This window comes from Tinamus guttatus, unplaced genomic scaffold (genome assembly GCF_059628265.1).
Source record: "Tinamus guttatus ecotype Peru unplaced genomic scaffold, ASM5962826v1 Tinamus_guttatus_pri_ptg000012l, whole genome shotgun sequence".
Lineage (NCBI taxonomy): Eukaryota > Metazoa > Chordata > Aves > Tinamiformes > Tinamidae > Tinamus > Tinamus guttatus.
In genome coordinates this window covers 527,215-549,912 of record NW_028288546.1, presented here as the reverse complement: position 1 = coordinate 549,912, position 22,698 = coordinate 527,215, and the positions used below count along the sequence as shown (strand labels likewise).

Genomic DNA, 22,698 nt, shown 5'->3' with positions numbered 1-22,698 from the left:
AAGTCATGGAATTTTACAAATTTACTATTACAGAAACGTTTTCACTGTGTTGTACACTATTTAGATTAAATGTGAATTTTAAAGAATTTAATGAAAAAGAATAGATCATCCAAAGGGAACGGATTAAGGAGGAATTTAATTTTTTAACTATAATATAAAGGCAGTTCTATAAAGGTATTTTTGCACTTCCAGTTTGATTTTGTTTTATAAACAATTATAAAGCACTTAATAAGTTTTTATTTTCAAGTGCAATGGCTCACCAGAATTACAAATTTTACCCTAAAAATCTGAAGTACAGTGTGGGTTTTCATATTGCTTCAAATGAAAGCATTCCAAGATATTTTTTCATGTTCAAGAAATTCATTTTGCATGTTTGAATTCAAAATATGGATGTTAAAATTTAACCTGATTCACATGACAGTCCCGATTTAGACCTAAATCATCTTGAATTCTCAAAAATGCCATCCCACTAAGACAGACAAAGTCTATTTTAAACTATACATTTGCAAATTTAGGGCAAGTGAATGGGCTTTGCATTGATGTAAGTGACAAGAATTTGGCAAAACTATGTTGCCTGGTGTTTAAATCAAGGAAGTTCAACCTTTACTATAATTAAATTGCTTTCTACGGTGAGATTACAAAGAGGACTTTTTATTTATTTATTTATATTTTAACAATTAATTATAATTAACTTTTTTTTAATGCTTTCTGGCTTCTCTCATCTATTCATGCAGATAGATCTATGTACAAGCCATTGTCAAGGCATTTGACCTGGAAACAATAATTTATAGCATTTATCTTAAAAAAGGACATATATCCAACCTATATACTACTGAACTAAGATATAATAGCTACTGATGCACTTAAGGCCCCTTCCAAACATGTGATGGGATTGCAAATTATGTCATTGAAAGCATCATTTATGATAATTCCATCTAGAGTACTTGCTGTTTAAGAGATAAGGCAAAAAGTAATTGAAGGAATAGCTACTTTATTTTAAATCTGTCAAAACTAAAAGCATATTAAAAAACTTACAAATAATAAACAATGTTCACTGGACTATCTCACTGAATTTAACTTTCTGAAGCACCATTCACAGATATTTCCAACAGAGAAAATGGTTTCACCATTCAAATTTCACACCATTAAATCCAAAAGCCTCCTCTCAAGGCTGAATGAAATCAGCTAACTCAGATTATAAAAGCATTACAATGAGAAAATAAATTTCCTATTTTATTATCTATTCCCTTTTTTACTGGAATACTAGGGAATACTACTATTCCCTATTTTACTGTCTTCAGAAAATCTTAGGATCAGAGGAGAAAACAGTTACATCCCTCAAATCCTTTCTCAAATCATGTGCAGGTTAAACAGGTCAACTGCAAAATGGAAATATGAAAGAGAATATTCAGTCTCAAAAATCTTTCTAAATAGAGAATGGTGCATATGACTTTCTCAGAATGACAACAACAAATGAAGAAACAGAACATTTGGGTGCATAACTTTCTGTGGCTATAAATCAGAACTGAACATAATCACAAAAGCTAACTTGTAATCATGTAAGCATTAAACATAATCAGAACAAACAATATCATGTATTATACTTCCAGACTAGAAATTAATTTTGCCAAACTTAAGCCATCCAAGCAGGCATATATCTGACTCAGTTATCTAGGCTTTTTCTGCAGTCCACAGAGACAAGCAATTCCAAAGAGCTTCTCGTCCTATCTTAACATAAGTGAAGTAAGTCTGACAGCAGAATAAACCCGAGCATTCTAAGGCATTTACCATTACATCAGAAGATGTTATTGCATGATATAAAATACTGCTACAGCCTATATTTACAAAAAACACATATTCCAAAAAAAAAAAAAAGAAGAAAAAAAACAGGTTAGTTTTGCACTGTCTGTCTTATAAAGCTGGAATAAAATCCTATTTGTGCACTCTGTTTACTTAGTCAGAAATGCTCCTGAATGCTTCACCATGATCAGAATGAAGTCTGTAATGCTGAGTGATTCAGCATGATCAGAATGAAGTCTGTAATGCTGAGTGATTCAGAAGTGCAGCTATGAACAGGTAACTCACAGGCTATGAGAGATGAATGCAGATGCCTTTCTGCATAAATAATAAATGGTACCTGATATGTTAAAAGTTAGCCGAGATTAAACTTTCTATGAAATAGCAGATTCAAAGACCCTTGAAATCTTTGGAAATAATCTCATTACCTTCAACAGGATTTGATCTGATATTATACATTCAGGACTATTTAAGAGTGTTGCAGTTTGAATAAATTGTGCTATTCATGAACCCAACCACTTGCTTGGAAGGCGATCAGAACAATGGTCAGCAGACTGTCAATGAATCCAATACTGCCAGAGTCGAGCTTATAGTTGATCCCACTACTTGGGAACTGGCTTTGCTCCTAGGAAGGTGATCAGACCGACAGTCAGCAGACTGTTCATGAATTCAGCACCGCCAGAGCTGGGCGTATAGCTAACACAGTATTTGGTATCTCTATTAAGAGATAAGTCCAGCTGCTCCCGGTCCCTCTAACCTTCGGGGATCAGCTGGGATGCAAGAGGATTCATCTCTTACCAAATTTGCCACCCCATCAAACCACAACAAAGACACAATCAGATGATTTATTTTAAGCACACAGAATTATAATCAGCTCATTTTTGCTTCTTAATGTTCCATTTGTCTTCATTTCTCCTTCTCTCCTTCTACTTCTTTCTCTTCCTCCTTCTCATATGGGCTACTCTCAACTTGGTGAGTTGAAGTAAAGTCAGCTGAAGAAAATGTTTTGTTACATCCAATACTTCCAATTGACCCTGAGATATACAGCTCATATCTGTAACAATATGTATTTGTTCTTTCTCTTTTTTCTTGAAGGTCTAATTTTCTACTTTGTTCTGAATATAATGACCAAATGAAGTTACTGATAATTTCTTTTTTTTTCTTTTTTTTTTCTCCAAAACCCTTGTCTCAGAGAGTTCTGAGAGGATATATGATAACAAGAACTTTCAGTGTGCATGTTGCCTTTGGCATGTTGTAAACTTCTCAACTGCACCTAATTTAAAAGTGAAGACCTCAGGCACCACTTCTCCAGCTACAGCATTCAATTGAATTGTCCTATTTGTACAACACATTCTGAAACCCTTCATACTGTTTAGCCCCCAGAGGTTCTTATTTTACTCTGTACCTATATACATTACATTTTCAAATATTCTGCTTTAATACACATCTCTTTATAGTTTGCTGTTCAGGTTTTGTGGGCTCTGCTTTTTACTGAATTCTTTCAATTAATCTCAAAGAAGAACCTAGAAGTTGAAAATATTTGAGTCCAGAGTCATGTCTTGCAAATATCCAACAAAGAAACAATATACTTCACCTCAAAGACAATACACCTAATGATGAGATGTGAACTCACAAAAAGAGGCATTTCTGTTCTTTTTATACATTAGATACGTAAATCAAGCAGAGATTCCTTCTTTCAGAACCTTATATTTTCCACTGTCATTTCAGAGACAGAGGTACGCCGTGCAGAATTTTATTTGGTCCAGATTTTGTCCTGGGAGAGAGTTCATCAGATCAGTTTGGGGTTTATAGAGGTTCTATTAATTGACTTTAATAACTGATCCACACATCTGAAGATCATCCGTATCAGTGAATGTAACTGATTTCAACAGTCTAATGGCCCATATGGAAGACAAATATGAATTCCTCTATAGAATTAAACGTTAAAAATATATTATTACAAGAAAACTTGGAATACTTTTTCTAGAAGGCAAAACACACATCAAAAGCAATGTTAGAACATAACATCCTAGAATAAAAATTAAAAAATGAAAAAAAGGCCTCCTTTTTTTCCGATTTTCTACAACAAATATGATTTGCGCAACTGAACCTCTGTCCTCCTCCATTATAGCTTTGGGCCACACTCTACTTTTAGTAGTCCTACATATATGACAGTGGAAGAACCATGAGCAAGCTGAGATACCATCTTCAATCCTATATCCATCATCCTCTCTTGACACACAATTTTAATAACATAGAAAAATTGTCCTAATCAACTATAAAAAAAGTCTGCAGCATTTCTCAGAAATTCAGAATAAGTTGTCCTGAAATTAATTAATTACTTATGGAAAAACATATATAAACGTAAAACATATGTAAATGTTGTACTACTTCAAAAAGCTAAATTCCATTTTCTCCCTCAAAAAAGGCAAGTTAACAAACTAAAGTAACAAATAAACAAACAAAAACAGATTGTTTCAGGTAATTTGCACGAAAAATCTCATCTTGATTTCTTCTGTTTCATGTTACTAACTTTGATGTCTTGTAAGGGAAATTGCTGGACAGCCCTAGTTAGGAGTCATTTCTAATAATTAACCTAATAAATAAGAGTCATTTCTAATAATTTTACAATTACTGAGACATGGTGGGACAGTTCTCATAACTGGAACATGGCCATGGATGGCTTTAGGCTTTTCAGGAAGGACAGGCCAGGAAGTTGTGGAGTCTCTTTACGTGGGAATGTATGGAGCTCAGCACAGGGGAAGACAAAGCATGGGTCGAGAGACTGTGGGTAATGATTAAAGGGAAGGCCAACAGCAGCGACATGGTTGTGGAGTTTACTACAGGCCTCCTGACCAGGGAGAGGAAGAGGATGAGGCCTTCTACAGGCAGCTGCAAGAAGGCTCATGATCCTAGGCCCTGGTCTTTATGGGGAACTTCACCCTGATGTCTCCTGGGATAATCACACAGCTAGGAACAGACATTCCAGGAGGCTCCTGCAGAGCATTGCAGATTCCTTCTTGATGCGGGTGGTTGATGAGTCAACAAGGGTAGGGGTGCTGCTAGAGTTGATGCTAATAAACAGAGATGGTCTAGTGGGAAATGTGAAGGTTGAGGACAGTCTTGACTGCAGTGACCACGAGATGCTGGAATTCATGATCCTGCAAGGTGGAAGCTAGGCAAGAAGTAGGATTGCAACCCTGGACTTTAGGAGAGCTAACTTTGACCTCTTCAGGGAGCTCCTTGGAGGAATCCTCTGGGCAAGGGTCCTAGAAGGAAAGGGGATGCAGGAGAATTGGCTACTATTCAAGCACCACTTTCTCCAAGCTCAGGATTGGTTCATTCCTATCAGAAAGAAGTGGAGCAAGGTGGGCAGGAGACCTGCGTGGATGGTCAAAGAGCTGTTGGGTAAACTTAATGAGAAATAGAGAATGTACGTAATGTGGAAGAAGGGCCAGATCACGTGGGAACAATATAGGAACATTGTCAGAGAATGCAGGGATGCAACAAGGAAGGGCAAGTTCAGTTTGGAATTAGAGTTAGCGAGAGATGTCAGGGACAACAGGAAGGACTTCTATAAATACATCAGCAGCAGGAGGAAGACTAGGGAAAATGTTAGTTCACTGCTGAATAGGGAGGGTGCCTTGGTGACGGAGGATGCTGAGAAGGCATATTAAATGCCTTCTTTGCTTCCCATTTTTGCTGCTAAGGCTAATCCCCATGAACTACAGAGCCCGGAGACAAGAAAAGGTACCAGGGGAGAGGACTTTCTGCTGGTCGAGGAGGATTGGGTTAGGGATTATTTAGGCAAACTGGACACCCATAAATCTATGGTCCCAGATGGGATGCAGAGGGAAGAGTGGGATGAAGAGTGCTGAAGGAACTGGCAGATGTCATTGCTCAGCCACTCTCCATCATCTTCAAGAGGTCATGGGGGGCAGGAGAGATGCCTGGGGACTGGAAGAGACTAGCGTCACTCCAGTCTGCAAAAAAGGCAAGAGGGAGGAGTCAAGAGACTACAGGATGGTCAGTCTCACCTCCATCCCTGGAAAAGTAATGAAGCAGCTCATCCTAGAGACCATCTCTCGGCATGTTGAAGAAAAGAAGGTGATCAGGAGTAGCCAGCATGGATTTACCAAGGGAAGATCATGTTTGATGAGCCTGATAGCCTTATACTATAATGAGGTGACTGGCTGGATGGATGATGGGAGAGCCGTGGATATTGTCTACCTTGATTTCAGCAAAGCTTTCGACACACACAGTCTCCCATAACATCCTCATAGGAAAGCTCCAAAAGTGTGGACTGGATGAGTGGACAGTGAAGTGGATTGAGGACTGGCTGGATGGCAGAGCCCAGAGGGTGGTGATAAATGGGGCCGAGTCTAGTCTGCGGCCAGTAGTGTCAGTGACCAGGTGCACAGGTGACCACAAGGGCCAGTACTGGGACCAGTGCTGTTTAACTTGTTCATCAATGACTTGGACAAGGGCACAGAGTGCACCCTCAGCCAGTTTGCAGATGCGACAAAACTGGGTGGAGAGGCTGACGCTGTGCTGCCATTCAGAAGGATGTAGACACGATGGAGAATTGGGCAGAGAGGAACCTCATGAGGTTCAACAACGGCAAGGGAAAGGTCCTGCACCTGGGAAGGAATAACCGCAGACACCAGTACAGATTAGGGGTTAACCTGCTGGAAAGCAGCTCTGCAGAGAAGGATTTGGGAGTCCTGGTTGACAACAGGTTAACCATGAGTCAGCAATGTACCCTACAAGGCAGCCAATGGGATCCTGGTCTGCATCAGGAGTAGCTGCCTGCAGGTCGAGAGAGGGGATCCTCCCCCTCTACTCAGCTCTGGTGAGGCCACACCTGGAGTACTGTGTGCAGTTCTGGGCTTCCTAGTACAAGAAGGACATTGAGCTTCTAGAGATGGCCCAGCGTACTGCGACAAAGATGATTAAAGGACTGGAGCATTTGTCATATGAGGAAAGACTAAGCGAGCTGGGCCTGTTTAGTCTGAAGAAGAGAAGACTGAGAGAAGATCTGATCAACATGTACAAGTATCTGAGGGATTAATGTAGGGAGGATGAGGCCAGGCTCTTCTCTGTGGTGGCTGGTGACAAGACAAAGAGGTAATGGGTGCAAGCTGAAACGTAGGAAGTTTAATCTCCATGTGAGGAACCCTCCTTACTGTGAGGGTGACAGAGCCCTGGAACAGGCTGCCCAGAGAGGTTGTGGAGTCTCCTTCTCTGGAGATCTTCAAAACCTGTCTGGACGCCCCCCCTGTGCCACATGCTGCAGGTTTCCCTGCTTGAGCAGGGAGATTGAATTAGATGATCTCTAGAGGTCCCTTCCAACTTTAACCATTCTGTGATTCTGTAATAGCATTACTGATATTAATACAACAGTCCTTTATTTGTAACTCTCACTATTTGTATCTTCTTTCCACTATTTATTCAGCATATATTTAGTACTATTATATAGTATGAGAGGGTGGTAGTGAACACCGCCAGGTTGCCCAGAGAGGTTATATAGTCTCCATCCTTGAAGATATTCAACTGGCCATGATCCTGGGAAATGTACTCCAGGTGACCCTGCCTGAGAAGAGGATTGGACAAAATGAAATCCAGAGGTCCCTTCTCTACCATTGAGTCCTCTAAGCTTTTTCTCCCTTTTCATTTGGTGAAGGATGCTATCATCTTGTCTGTTAGTTATTTTATCATTTGCAAATTCATTTTCTATATTTACTGGGTGATATAGAAAGGACTAAAATTACAATTATACTAATAATGATTTTTTTCAGCCATTACACAAATTACAGATGTGGAATTGTTTATGAGCAGTTTAAAAAATGATAGTAAAGACAGAGAGGAATTGATTAAAAAAAGAGAGAATCCATATTATAGAAGCACATTTTTAGATTTAGATTAAGAAAATAATACAATACAGAATTTGGGTTATTTTAAATGTTTAAACATACAGTTTATATTGTCTTTAATTAACATTTCTAGTAAGGTTAAAATGTCAATAATCCAAGTAAATACTCATATTCTATTTCACAAAAAGGCAGGAGGAAATCTAAAGCATATACTTCCCCTGTGTGAGTCTTCTGTTTGTTAATTACACTGTAGCTAAAGTATGTAGGCACCATCTGTTTCACTCAGGCAACATTACACATTCAAAGAAAGTATATTCAAGCCGAAAATAAGATTATATAGAATTATCCTTCGCTTTTCTCCCCATTATATAATTTTTTCTTGGATAGCAAGATAATATACCCAGAGGGCAAAAGCATAATTGAGGCTGCATTGGTTTTTATGCAATATTCTAAAAATATTAAGATTAAAAACAAAAACAAACAAACAAAAAAAACCTATGTTGCTTAGCATTTGTTCCTAAATATTTGCCTATTCCTAAATATCTGTGAAACATCAAGTATTTGAGAAGGAGCCTGGATTGAAGAGTAAGACAAAAAATGCTTAGGCAGTAGCACCTCATGGATTCTTTAAATGGTCTGTGCAATAATACCTCAAGAGACATCAAGGACATGGAGAACTAAGTAAAATATATTTTAAGATGAAAGTACAAAATCTCTTCTGAATTAAAGCACTGGAAGTATATGAGTAACTGGTCCAATCCATTTTCTCCTTTAGTCCTATCCTTAGTCTACACCAACCTCTTTTTTCCAACTCAACTTAGATGACTAAATGAATAATTTCAATATACAATGTTGTCCCCATAATTTTTTGGCTCAGCCCCAAAATAACTGAGAGTGTGCTGAGGATGTTTTGTCCTACACAAATGCAACAGGAATAAAAACTCTGCAGAGATGTCTCAGAAAGCAGAGGCTTTTATTGATCAGAAAAGAATGGAGCCTTTGGCATTCCTATATCACCTGTGAAAAGTACTAGCCATAATTATGGAGAACTTTTGCACTTTCCCAGCTGTCCTTGGAACAATGACAAATAGCAAAAGACATAAGTATTTTTCGAAAACACACAACCAACCTTTCTTTTGGGAAAAAAAAAAGGATAAAAATATAGTTTTACTACAAATCCATTAACTCTCTTCCTACTGGAACAGCTAGAAACATTGTCATTGAACTGTTGCCAACACTACTTATCTATAGGTGAGCCACCTAATACAAAAGTACTTAAAAACAAAATTCATGAACTTACTTGAAAACTGTATGGCAAATCCAGATTTACTGATGTAAAAGTCTGTGTCAAATTGGATTGTGACTATGTTGAGTGTACTGTGGATGCCTTCAGGAACAAGAGATCCGCTAATTTCCTTGAGTAACATTTCATTCTCAGGTGGTCCATCCCAAACTCGTAGAATGTCATGTGATGCCTCGGTATCAAAAGCAAGAAACTGGAGGCTGTGGGAATGTGATGATTTTATTGTTAGCTTTCATATTACTTGACAATAGATCTTTAGATATACTATCAAACCAAGAAAGCAAATAAACATTTTTTTCTGGGGGTTGTTCCATATTTTTTAATACCTTTATGTATATAAAACCCAAAACATGCATATATGTGAAAGCAAAGTTCCTTTGAAACTAATAAGTTTTCCAGTTACAGTTTTGTAACAGTTTTGTATATTAACACAGTGGTTCAAAATTCATCAACATGTTTCATAATATAGTAAGCAATTTTAAAGCTTGATTTTCATCAAATAATGTCTTTTGAAAAATAGTTAAACGCAGCTCTACAGATCTAGATTTAGGATGACAGAAATACTGGCCTTGATCTGCATGTGAAATCTTAAATTGTTATTTGTTAATATTTATTTATTTATTTATTCACTATATAGGTAATAATTAGTTATTATGTAATCAAAGAGATTTGTTATATGTAATTAAGACTTTCATTACCTGACAATATTTCCTGGGTCTACTTCAATCATCCACATGCAACGCAGATTGTTGTCATAAGGAAAAGGATAGCCAGGAGACAGGATTCTTCCTGATGATTCTCCTTTAAAACGACCTCCACATTCAGCTAATAAAAACACCATTACATAATGTGTTACTTTCATTTTGTTACAGATGGTCTTCCAACTAATCGTCTGAGCAATCAGTTTATACACCTACCTGAATAAATAACACAATCCAAACATGATAAAACTGAATGCATTTCTTACAATTTTAAGACAACACTTCCATTCTTTAAATCTTTTGGGAAAATAAGCCAAGAGTATATTTTTATTTAAATTCTCTTGTATTTTCCTTTAATACCTGTGTTTTTTTTAATCATTCTGAATGTAACATAATAATCAGAAAACATTGCATTTTATAATGAAAGGAACAAGGACTGTTACTTAAAAACTTAACGGCATAATGTCTCTCTAAAGCAGAGTAATCAAAAAAGAGAACTATTCAAGTAAGTACGAAGGAAAGAAAAGGAAAGCAAAACAGGGGAGAAATGAATTAAATAAAAGCAGACTATTGAGAGACAAAATCATCCTTTTGGCTTACACGAAAAAATTGTAAAACTTCTTGCTAAAGAAGTGTGATCATAGGGAAGTTATGTCTCAGAGGACAGCAGATGGTAAGTAGCTCCCTGTTAGCTAGCTTCAGACAGATATTAGGCAAAGCTCAATATTTCATAATCTTGGTACTTAATCTCTGGGAAAACTTAATTTTTATGTAGACCCCGTAGGCTTTTAAAGCCTCCTTATTTTACTTTCTTTCTTTTTAAAGTCCCGTTAATGCTTTCTCTCTTGTGAAATCCAAAGTCCAAATAATGCTTTGATTAGATCTCTTGGTAGAGTTAAAATGCAGTTTTATTTTGATTTAACATCACCTAAAATATTTAGTTGAGAGATTTATTACCTTATGATCTCTGTGCTCTGTGATACAATATTAGAGAAATGGTACTCTTGATAAGATTCTCTTACATAATAAAAGTAAATTTACAGAGACAGGTGGCCCTTCATGTCTTTTTTTTTTTTTTAAATCACTTTGCTAACCTGTCAATTCCTAAAAACTCTTAAAAAAACTTCAGTGTTTATTCAGCTCAGAGGACAGTCTTGTCTATCATCTTCCAGTGAATGAGAATATAAATACAGTGCTCTGCAGAATGCAAATTATTCACTGACAAACTGAACAAAACTAAAAAGTAATTACATTCCCACCAGTGTACAGCTATCAGTATATCATTGTCACAGAGGATAACTGGTTTGCTTTTTTATCTGTGTAGAAGGTCCCTTCTCTTTCCTTAGAGGTACTTTCTGACTCTACAACAAGGCTCCTGCATTTAATGGGTGCTGACACAGATGTAAGTAAGTGAGGAGTCCTTGGCAGTCGTGGTGGCCATCAGCACCAAGGAGCAAGCACCTTCCTTCTCTACAGTGTTTACTAAGAAGATGATCCTATTTAACCATCACTACTCTGTTCCCACATGTCGATGTTAAAGATGATTGTAAGGGTTGCAGGTTAAATGGAATATGCTTTTCTTTCTGCAAATTCAGTGGTTAGTGTGTTGTTTTGCAATATTTACTGTGTATTTATTAAAACCTATGGTAACCAGAACTGCGCCGAAGGAGTTTTTTTCTGTTGTCTTGTCACTACCACATTTCTTCATTAAATTACATTAAACATATCGACACCTTTTTTTAAACTCCAGTTTCTGATTGTAACAGAAAATTGATGTGGCTTCGGACTTAATGTTGCTCAGAAATTGCCGGTAGAATCATTTTATTTGCAAATGCTGACATAAAATATTCTGTACACTATTTTCATGGATTCACAGAGCTTGGCTGAACAGTCTGTGTACTCTGAAAGAGTGATGGTGTTGGTCTGCCATCAGTGCCTTGTAAGCCGTAAACTCCAGTGCCAGCAGTTAGCAGAAATATAAACAAGTACTTTGGGTAGAAAGAGCATCGGTGTGTCAAAAACAAGCTTTTCTGCTAAATTTTCTTATGTAGCAACAAAGCCTGTTTGATCTGATTCTAACTAAATGTGAATGTTGAAAGATTTCTATAACACAGAAAACTGTTAGAACAGTTTTACCAATTATTCATCTTCACTTCCTGCTGTTTATCTATTATAAACACTAAACTGCACTATTTTGAGCATAAATGAGCATGGGATTTTCAAAAGAGATTTCAATCTTATACCAAATCTGGCACTATGAGACTTTGCTGTGTTGTGTGTTGTGTTTCAGACGTGTTTTTTATTTTTATTATTTATTATTTTGCATTTTGTAACTGTCATTCTGCTTTCTGACTTTTTTTCTGACTATAATACCCTTAATCCCTTGCTCAACCCAGGAAGCCTAGAAGAGAGAAACTGGTGTCTAAGGCATTTTACACAATTCACATTGCATCTCTTCAACTGATTTCAAAGCATTGTTTTGACTCTTAATCAATATTAAAAAAAAAATAGGGAATTCAAGGATCTCCCTCTACAACTTATATTCAAAAACTCTTCAGTTTCTTAAGTTAAAATAATTTTAAAATATATTTAGCCATACCAATTTAGACCTCAGCTTGGAATCGATATAGCAATACTGATACAGAAAACAGCTTTACAGCAGATTAACTCCTTCCTGAGCACAACTAAGAGGTTTTAATACTTAGCTAGAACAGATTATATTACTGAAATGAACAAAAACAACATAAAGCATTTGTAAACTCCATAAAGCATTAATAAAAGAAAGCACTTATCTACCTTTGTTTGCTTAATGAAGAGGTTAAGATAAATAAATCTAACCAAAAACCAACCTTGTCAACAATGCCTTTTTTTTTTTCTGTGTACAAACTATTTTTATTAAAATAACCATGCCTGATATGTTGTGATCTTGTTGCATACATGGTATTCTGAACTGGATGGATAAGTAACCTCCCTGGTAATAGTAAACTATGTTGGTATATTTTGAATAAGATTAATTTCAATCTCTAAGCAGTTTATACTAAACACTGACTCACAGTAACAGTACAGAAGGCAAGCGACAAAAAATATAATATTCCTTCATATCTGTTTTAGTATTTTTTACATTTTTTTCTTTTAATTGATCTTGTAATAACATACATACATATATGAAAATATATACATGCATATATTTATTTATATATGAAAAGTATTTTCTAACTTAAAGTTACTGAGTAACAATAATAAAGAATATATATTAGTTTTATAAACCCTTATAAAATTTATATTGTCTTGGTTTTTGTACTAAGATGTCTTTTTATGCTGATTATTTGGATATAATTAGGATTTCACTTATTAAAAATTTCATGCAGGCTTAATAACTACGTTGGATATAATTAGGATTTCACTTATTAAAAATTTCATGCAGGCTTAATAACTACGATTTTGTTTACCAAGAAAAGCAACACCACTCATATAGATTCAAATGAATACTATGTACATATATAATTAAACTTATCTGTATATAGATCCATATATGTACAGATCATGTTTTGTACATATCTAACAAACACTCTCTAAAGAAAAGCCCACTTTTTTTTTTCAAAAAATCTTATATTTAGACAGTAGTAAAAATGGAGAAGTCTACTACCAATACATGATGGCAGAGGATAGTCCCATGCTCTTCTTTCCCCTGTCATACACTTCAGAAGGCTACTTCCATGTAGCGTGTAACCTGGATTGCACCCATAAATTATAGTGCTTCCAGCAAAATGGCCTTGGTCACTAATCTTGTATCCAAACTGTGGCACACCAGGGTCCTCACAATGTGAAAGCTCAAAACCTGTGTTATGAATAATAATAAAAAAATGTAGTTACAACATCAAACAGATACGTACATTGATTAAATTAACTTTTTCTTTTTCCCCCCCAGTGGAAAGTAAACATTTTAGATATTATGTAAAATTTCTACACAGAAAGAGTGGTCAAACATTGGAACAAGCTGCCTAGGGAAGTGGTGGAGTCACTGTCCCTGGCAGTATTCAAGAACCGTGTAGATGAGGCAGGTAGGGACGTGCTTTAGCAGGCCTGGTGCTGATGAGTTTACAGTTGCACTTGATGATCTTGAAGGTCTTTTCCAATCATAATGATTCTATGATATTGTGATTTTCAGGCCTCATGTAATAATATAATAAAGGTTTCTTGATTGTCTTTTAACAGTCTAAGTATAATCAAACAAACTGTCACGGCAGCATTTTTTCTTAAGATTCCAACTAAGGACTCAGAAGAGAATTCATGATAATTATCGATCAAATCTGAAGTACTATGATAGATTGTAAAATGTCCATTTTCTCTGATGACAATTTAGTTTGTGAATAGTCGTTAAATGTCTCATAAACAAAATTTAACAGCAGATTTGTTTCTTGCTATTGTGCACAATAGCACCAGCAGCATCATGGCATCTGTGGCACAAAATATATGTTGTTATATTCGATGCCTACTCTAACCCTGCTTTTAATAGTTTGTAAGCTTAAAAACCACAACAGTGATGATGATAGAAAGAATCAAAAAAAATCAGTCAATGTTGAGAATTAGAAGATCTGGAACAAGGAAAAAATGGTTTATATACTGTACAAAGGCATTAACATTAACAAAACAAAAACATTAACATTTGGGGAAACAAGCTGTAATTTAGAACAAAGATTTTCTATTCAAAATGCTCTTTGTTCTTACTAAATGAAAGCACCTTGAAGACTTACGTGGTTGAAAACAAATATATTTTAAAATTATCACTCAGCTCATATTGCATGTAGGTAAAAAAGATATCTTGTTAACAGTTTGGTATTCCTATACATAGCTGATATGGGAGCAAATTAAGAGATTTCCATTTCTGCATTGTCCAATTAAGTCATTTCCACAGTATTTATCCAGCTGGTCAACAGTTGGTAGCATTTCACAATCTGTCCACAGGTACTGCATCATTACAATTGATTGATTGTGAAACTATTTGGTATTTTATTTTACAGGCAAAACGGTTCAGGTTGGTCATGGGTGTTTGCTCTCATGAAGAAAAAAAGTAGGTCAAATGTTGTGTGTCTGTGGCTCTGGTTCCAGCTCATTAATGTCTCACTGAAATGGCTCATCTGCTGAAGGGCCTCTACAAGCCCCGAGATGAACTTTTCTCACCTGATCTGTTTTTTGCCAGTAGAGACAGTGTTGCCAAAATGCTCAAAGAGGCTAATGTGAGGCTCAAGCAAGAATCGTACTTTTCATATCAGCATGATGAATACTTATTTACCAGTAACAGATTTTTCCCCCAAAAAAAGCCTGTTGATCAGACTGTGTGAAAATAAGTCTAATTGGGCCTTGATCCCTCACTGGATCAGAGGCCCTCACCTGGGGGCAGTCATGTTGTAAACACAACATCAAAATTGTCTTAGTAACTCATCATATCCTTCTCAAGGATGATGAAAAAAGTGCCTAAGCGCGGGTGTTTAGCACCATTTTAACTGCTCTACCATTTGTATTTAAGTCACCTACACAGTGCTGGCAGCTCAAGGATAGAACCGGATCCTCTCCTGGAGCAGCACCTCACAGCCAAGCACACACAACCCCTGAAGGGCACTAGATGGTTAATTTGGGCAGCTGAAAAATCACAAAGGCCACAGAGTGCCCTTGAAGGCACAGAGTGCTTCACTACAACTTACAGGGACTTGACTGACTGCTTAAGAGCATGAATTTTGTGGATGATATTTTGAAAGATTCCTTCTTCTAGATTTATGAGGGAAAAAAGAAAAAAGTAACAACAACAACAACAACAAACTGTATTAACTATCTTCCCCAGAAGTTTTCAATTTTAAATTATCATTGCTGTCTACAATAATGGTCTTGTACAAATATTAAGTGGACAACATCAGGATTAATGAGGGAATCAAATTGTGATAATTATAATCAACTCCATGGTGTTTGACTCTTGTGCTAGAGCACTCATAAGGGGAGGTTGTGGAAGAATTGTTTGTGGAAGAATTGTTTGAAAGCAGGAACTGACAGGAAAACTAGGGCCTAACAGAAGTTTTGACATTACAGAAGCTCCTTGGGGTGATACACAGTTGCCACTTCCAGGATGGCTGGTGCGCACGGACTCTGCTCCTCCACGGGTCCCTGGGCAGCACAATCTGCCCTCCTGGCAGCTGCAAAGGGGAGTAACGGAGGATGGAGCGGAGTGAAGACACCGCGGCCAAACTCTGTTGCACTCCCTGTGCTGGGCTGCTGATAAGCCGCACAGTGGCTGTCTAACGGGAGAGATACGATAACATGTCTGGCGCTGAGCCAGCAAAAGTGGCAAATCACTCCTTTTGGATGAACTTTGCTTGAACTTTGCTCATTATAATGTGAAAACCACACCTCCATCCCAAAAGTTACGTGCCTCCAAGGTACGACCACCCCTCACTGACCATGTGCTCTAGATTTTCGGTTGACTGTACCTTTAAATGAAAGCGAGAAACTTTTTCACCAATCAATAACAATATTAAGTATGACTCTAGTCACTCAAGCTCTACCTGAATGTAAAGAAAAGTATAAAAGGTGAACTAAGGATGTAAAGTCGGGGGGAAGAAACCATCGTAACTTCTGGGTCAGTCGACAGGCTGAGCCTGCTTCCCTCCCTTGCATCAGGACACCACCTGAGGAGACTCAAGACTGAGAGAGCTCTCTCCCATCTTCTGGGGTGAGTGGTGATTGCACATTTGTATATCAGAGCTAGCTAAAATCCCACGCTCTAGTAGAGAATTTCCTGTACTGACATCCGAAACCTGCTTTGTAAATGTTGCATTTGAATAAATCATACTGTTTGTGAACTCGACTACTTGTCTGGGGGGAGGCGATCGGACCTACAGGTGACAGACTGTTCGTGAATCCGATACTGCCAGAGTTGAGGTTATAGTTGATCCTAGTATTTGGGAACTTGATTCGCTCCTAGGAAGGCGATTGGACCTACGGTCCACGGACTGTTCGTGAATCCGATACTGATTTGATATCTCCTTTCCCCCCCACCACCACTATGGCTTTCAAACTGCAACATTTCACAGAGGTATTTATCTAACTTACTTAAGAAGTCCACTTAAGAAACAAGCCTTCACCCTATGTACCTTTCCAGTGAAGGGAATGTCTACAGAAGTTTCAGCACTGTTCAGACTAGAAAATTAAGAATTGCCTCATTTAGCTGACTTGATTTACGCTCTGGGGTCCCTACTCTTTCTGCCAAATAGGTAGGATGACTTATGCAAACACCTGAGTAGGTGTCTGAAGTAACACAGTATGAATAATTTCTCCTTTCTTTCCTGTATTCAAGACTGTGGTCCGGCTGGCACCGACTGCATAAGATGTAATTGAAGATGGAGACAAACCTAGTCGTTTGGGAGGAAAACATTGGAAGAACTGTCAAAGTCTCAGATGAAGATCTCACAAAGGTAGCGTTCTACCATTTTCTAAATATCACAAAATTCCTGGGATGTCTCATCAATACCATCATACACAGGCATCAGTTTGAGTCCAATACAAATTGTTTCTTTTTCGGGTAAAGAACAGATCATTAGCATATACTTTAGGTAGGACATCTTGAGACTTTCTTCAAAGCTAAAACTAGTAAGGATATTGGGTCACTTTGGCGAAACGAGTGCACAGCACATATGAAATCCAAGCTCCATGATTTACATTGATTTCCCAGTGGAATTTAGGTCTGGAGGTTTTTAACAAAAGAGCCTCGGAAAGACTGGAAAACAGGTATCTAAAAAAATCAGTTCATATGCAATTTCACAATATCATAGTAGAGACAAGGAGCTGAAAGTGCAAGCAACGAACAGTGACAAAACATCAGTGTGGAAGCTTGTTCCGTATCATGGGAAGACAAGCAACTTTATATTTCTGACTGTATAATAAAATGGAGTTCTTTTTCTAATTACATTCTTCTCTAAATTTAGGTAAAAGGTATGGTAAATTTTGTTGTTGTTGTTGTTAAGGTTTATCTTTTGGTATAAAATATCACAAAATTTGGCTTTTTTAAAAAATGAGTTTGTAAATAAATAGTAAAACTGAACCATGATATATACAACAGAAAAAGACATTCCACCCATAAGAAACCTTATGGACCTCCTCACTACTGCCTTCAAAAGGATGAATACCATATGGTTTCTGAGGTTTGCTGAAATCGATAAAATCTGTATGACACTGGCCTGGTAACTCTGCACTGGAAGGCATGTTAAAAATTGCAAAGTATAGCCATATGCTATCACAAGTTTGCCTTACTATTGCACAAATTTCCCAAATTTCACTTTAAAATTAATTAGATGAATTTGTAGAATCTTGAAATATTTTCCTAAAATTCCACTACACTTCTACTAATTTTATTAGAAAAGAAAGAAAAGGTAATAAAAACCAAGACGGTGTTTTCAACAAATGAAATGAATAATTTAGGGATAGACAGTGAAGATATTAATGATATTAACAGCCGTATTGCAGGCTTGTCTTATTATGCTATGCTTGCCAGAAATTCAGTTTTGTAAAGGATAATTCAGCAAAGGTGATTTAATTATGCATGTCATATATCTTACGTGTCAGTCACTTTCAGAAGTCACCATTTCACAAAATAGTCATACCCAGCTGTTTTCTATATATTACGTCAGAGAAATGAAAAGGTCTTAGCTTTTTTAGCTCTTATAATGTTACTTTTGGGTTTATGTAGTGGTAGGAAATTTGTTAGTAATCCTTCTTAACCACTTTGGATCAGTTACCCTCTTAAAAAAGACAGCAGTTTAAGCATCAAACTACTGAAAGTAATGCCAAAGCCAGAGTTTTAGTAAACTAACTGCTGCTTGAGGCAGAATTATGCATTGGGCTGTTTTGATGAGTGATGCATGAGCTGCTGGTAACATTCTGTCGATTTTTACCAGTATTTGACTTGGACTGAATTTTCATCTCATGACTATTTTTTTTTTTTTTTTTTTGCTCCATAAATACCACAAATCTATTATTGTTTTCTCAGATACTTACTGGTATACACAAGCTGAAAACCTTCATCAGTACCCTCTGAGTCTGAGTTAAATTCCAACCATAAATGATTTGAAGTACTACTTAGTGTCAATCCTCTTAATGATGCCCCCGTAAATGCACCCAACAGGTGAGCAGTGTTGTCTTTGCCATCATATATCTGTAAAACAAGTGTTAATTTTACAGTTACTGAAAAATGAAATATTTGAATTACAAAATAAATCATTATATTTCAATTAAGGCAGAGGACAGCTTTGCTAGGGCATATCTGTTACCAATCAACTCCGAGCACCCTTTGGATAAGCTCCTGCCTCTCTTGAATTAAGTTAATTATGGTAACCTTTCAAATGCACAATTTAAAATATGTCACTTCATTTTCTGCATGACCATGGAGGAGGGCAGGGTTGCCATATCATCTCAGTGTTTTCTTAAGCACCTGAGTTTCTCTCTTGCACTGCTAATATTCTATGCTGGTCACAGATTAGCTGCCGATATTTATTTTGTGTGGCTTTATCTACCTCAAGTCACTGAGATGGCATAACAGAAAAGCTAACTTTATCCAAACTTTGGTTAATTAAATGTCTATAAAACTTTTCTACATAAGGAGAGATTCAAACATAACTGTAAAGTAAAGGTAGACTAGGAAATCAGAATAAAATAAATAGAATAACTGCTCCTGTATGTTGGAAGAGCAATGTAATCTATATGTAAATTGGAATACAGCTTTATTATTATTTATTTTTCAACGGTTGTTCTTTTCTATATTTAAACTTGAAAACTTCTATCAGACTGCTAATATAGAAATCAATCTTTTAATAATATTCAGATTTTTTTCTTACTATTTTATTCCTTTGAAGTAATCACAGGTAACAACCTATGATGCAATCCTACCATTCTTAAAAATATTTAAGCTATAATCTAACAGCAGTTGCTGACTTAAGCACAATATTCTATAATATTTATTTAGTGATTTGTATAACTACTAAAACTTTGATAAATGGGTTATAAGAAAAATTTCACTTGCAAATCAAAAAAGTGACCTATGAATAATTTTCAAACTGTCATATAGAGAAATTCTAAAGCTTCACTAAATAAATACAAAATTGTCTCTAGATCTGAGTAAGACTTAATTGTATGAATATGAAATGTAATCAAAATTTACAGTTATAAAGAGAAATTTATAGCAGAATGAATCAAACTAAACCCATCAGCAATAGCAATAAGGCAAGAATAAAAATGTGAAATACTATGATGCCTGCTTGTCATCTATGTGAATGATTTATAGACTTAACTCCTATTTTGCAGGAATTGGATGTCTCTAGAAATACCAGAGACTTTTTTTTTTAATGAAATGTTAAAATAAGGCAAGTAAGGCCATTGCTAGCCACCTCTAATGAATAAATAATTGTATAGCAGTTAAAAAGCAGAGTAAAATGACTTGGCATCTATCCTTGGTTTTACTGAAACAAGCCAATAAACTCAAACAGACTGAATTCTTATGCTAGCATTAATATTAGCACTTAAACGCTAATATCCTTTTACAGAGTTAAAAAAAAGAAATTGAACTAAAAAAGCTACAATAAATTATGATCAACCTGAAGTAGTTTAAAATACATATTTTAATGTTGAAAGGGATGCCTTATTTAACTTTATTTATTTTTTTTAATTATAGTAAAATCAGTAATCAAGAACGTCCAGAGGCAGGGCAGCACAAAATCAGTTTTGAAATGGACTTAGTTTTGATTTGATATCTGAAATTAAAAAGAAAAAAACGGAATTCCAGAAGCACTACTTCTATCCTACAGAGGCATGGCCATCACGACTGGCATAAAGAGAAGTCAACTTGTACTTGATGCTCCTTTTCCTAATCTCACCAAGCTACTTATAACTAATAACACCCAAGGATTCTGGATTTATTTTATTTTTAAGCACCAAATAAAAACAATCAATTTTCTTCTGTTACATATGTGTGGACCACAAATAATTAACTGAAAACTGGAAGATATTAATAAGTAGTTCTGCCAACTATTCTCAACAGCTTGCCAGAACTTCCCATCAGCCACTTCATGATACAGATATTCTTCATGTAACAGTTTTCTCAAACACATATTTTATTGCCAATTCTGTCAACTGTCCTGCCACATTAATCCTTTCACATTGACGCATTGCTTATTGTGAACACTCATATCTCTTCAAAGCTGGCATTAATTTTGCTTTATGGATAACTAATTTTAAAATGTATCTAAGCCTATGTCACTTCTATGAAGTAACAAAATTTAAAGTATCCTAAAGCTTAGGAAATTCTCTGATATATTATGTAAGAGAACTGATTTAGCTGAGGAAAGGATGTGATTTTTTTGAAAAAAATAATATGAAGGGTGGCTGACAAATATCCAAATTAACAATTCCTTGAAATTCTTGGAAATTCCTTAGGACAATGAACAGATAAACAAAGCACAAACACACATATATTTCATCCAAGTTACTGTCCCCTATCTAAAAAATATAGATACCTAAATGATAAAGTTATTCACTCTATTTCAAAGTTATCCTCTTTTTGTGTATTTACCTTGCAAAGAAAGTGGTAACAGCCTACATTCTCTTGCACATTTTGCAGGAGCAACATTGTCTTTCTAACCTTCCTACAGATGGGAGTTTGTTAAAAATTTTGAATTAATGTGATAATATATATCATAATGATATTTTGAGATATGATAGGGAAGGATTCTACAAATTAACACCACTTAGGTAAATATGAGTTGAACAGACAGATGTAATCTTATTCTACTTCTAGTGGGAGGGAAGATTATGCTTGTATTTGAGTTTGGAGAATAACAGAAACTTCACGAGCTTCTGAAAGACTTCATTATTAACAAATCTTTAGTAGAAATGAATGTTTGTAAGTTTGGTAGGTTATTTACCTTCATTATATAAAATTTTAACAAGTAAATATTTTAAAGTGATTTTACTGAATTTATGCATTTCAATCAAACTCTTTTTGAGATTTGCCATTGAAACATAATAGGCATATGGATATGTAGATCTGTGCCTTTCTGAAGAAATGGAACAACATAAAATAGGCAGCTCAGAGATGAAGCTGTCAACACCCCGTCATATATATCATTTATACCACATGCAAATAGAAGCACTAATATAAAGACAGAAAAGGGTCCATATGTTTGGTTTTTTTCTCCCCTATATTTATTACCTATTTCACACCCATGTTTTCAGGATGGTGTTACTGAAAGAATATGATAGTATGTGTGCAGAATTCTTAAGAAACAAATTAGCAAAAAAGAAACCCAGATATTATCTCCATTTAAAAACCATCAAGAACTGAATCAGTGCTCAAAGCTGGCCTATAAGTCAAAAAGCAAACAAACGAGGCCAAAATGAATTCTATGTATTGTGCAGGAGGGCAGCATGCATGCACTGAGCAGCACCAGTGGGAAGGGAATCCTTGGTGCCAGTTTTACAATTTGGTCCACTATTGCAATATTCCCTCCCAGCTGCTGCACTGAGGGGTTCTGGAGAACCAGGAAAAAAAACCCAACTTTATTACAGCTCTAATTAAATTTCTTAAAGGACTGAACCTTTCCTTTATTTTCCTTTATTTTTCCTTTATTTCTGAAACAGTGTCCTGTCTCTTTTACAGCTGTACTACATTAAAATCAATTCTTAAGGCCTTTTTTGCATGTTTTTTTCCTGATATGTCAATGATGTTTTTGACACTTTTTTTCCCCTCTGTCTTATCCTTAAGCTCTTCATTCATGGGGTCAATTATTTTCTACTAAAATAGCTAGAGTATTTTCATTATCTAAGGACCATTTTCCATTCCTGCCAGAAACAAAAGTCCTGGAAGTGTGTTGACTTTGCTTCAAAAAGGGTTGAGTTTCTCCAATCTTGAACCGACTTCTGAAACACTGAATGAAATGCATGCTTTTTTTTTTTTCTTCAAAATAAGGTATCTTTATCTTCCTTTTTT

General features: G+C 36.0%; 1 protein-coding gene across 3 annotated transcripts in view; it reads right to left on the bottom strand.

Annotated features, from left to right (window-relative positions):
* CSMD3 (CUB and Sushi multiple domains 3) overlaps nucleotides 1-22,698 on the bottom strand; it is a 574,767-nt gene that overhangs the window by 166,567 nt on the left and 385,502 nt on the right. For all 3 annotated transcript variants that reach the window (XM_088523156.1, XM_088523167.1, XM_088523178.1), the window contains 4 exons: nucleotides 18,717-18,873; nucleotides 13,321-13,512; nucleotides 9,672-9,798; nucleotides 8,971-9,173 (listed from right to left, as the gene is read on the bottom strand). In XM_088523156.1, the coding sequence (XP_088379282.1) occupies nucleotides 8,971-9,173; nucleotides 9,672-9,798; nucleotides 13,321-13,512; nucleotides 18,717-18,873 (679 nt within the window). The remainder of the gene's footprint in view (nucleotides 1-8,970; nucleotides 9,174-9,671; nucleotides 9,799-13,320; nucleotides 13,513-18,716; nucleotides 18,874-22,698) is intronic.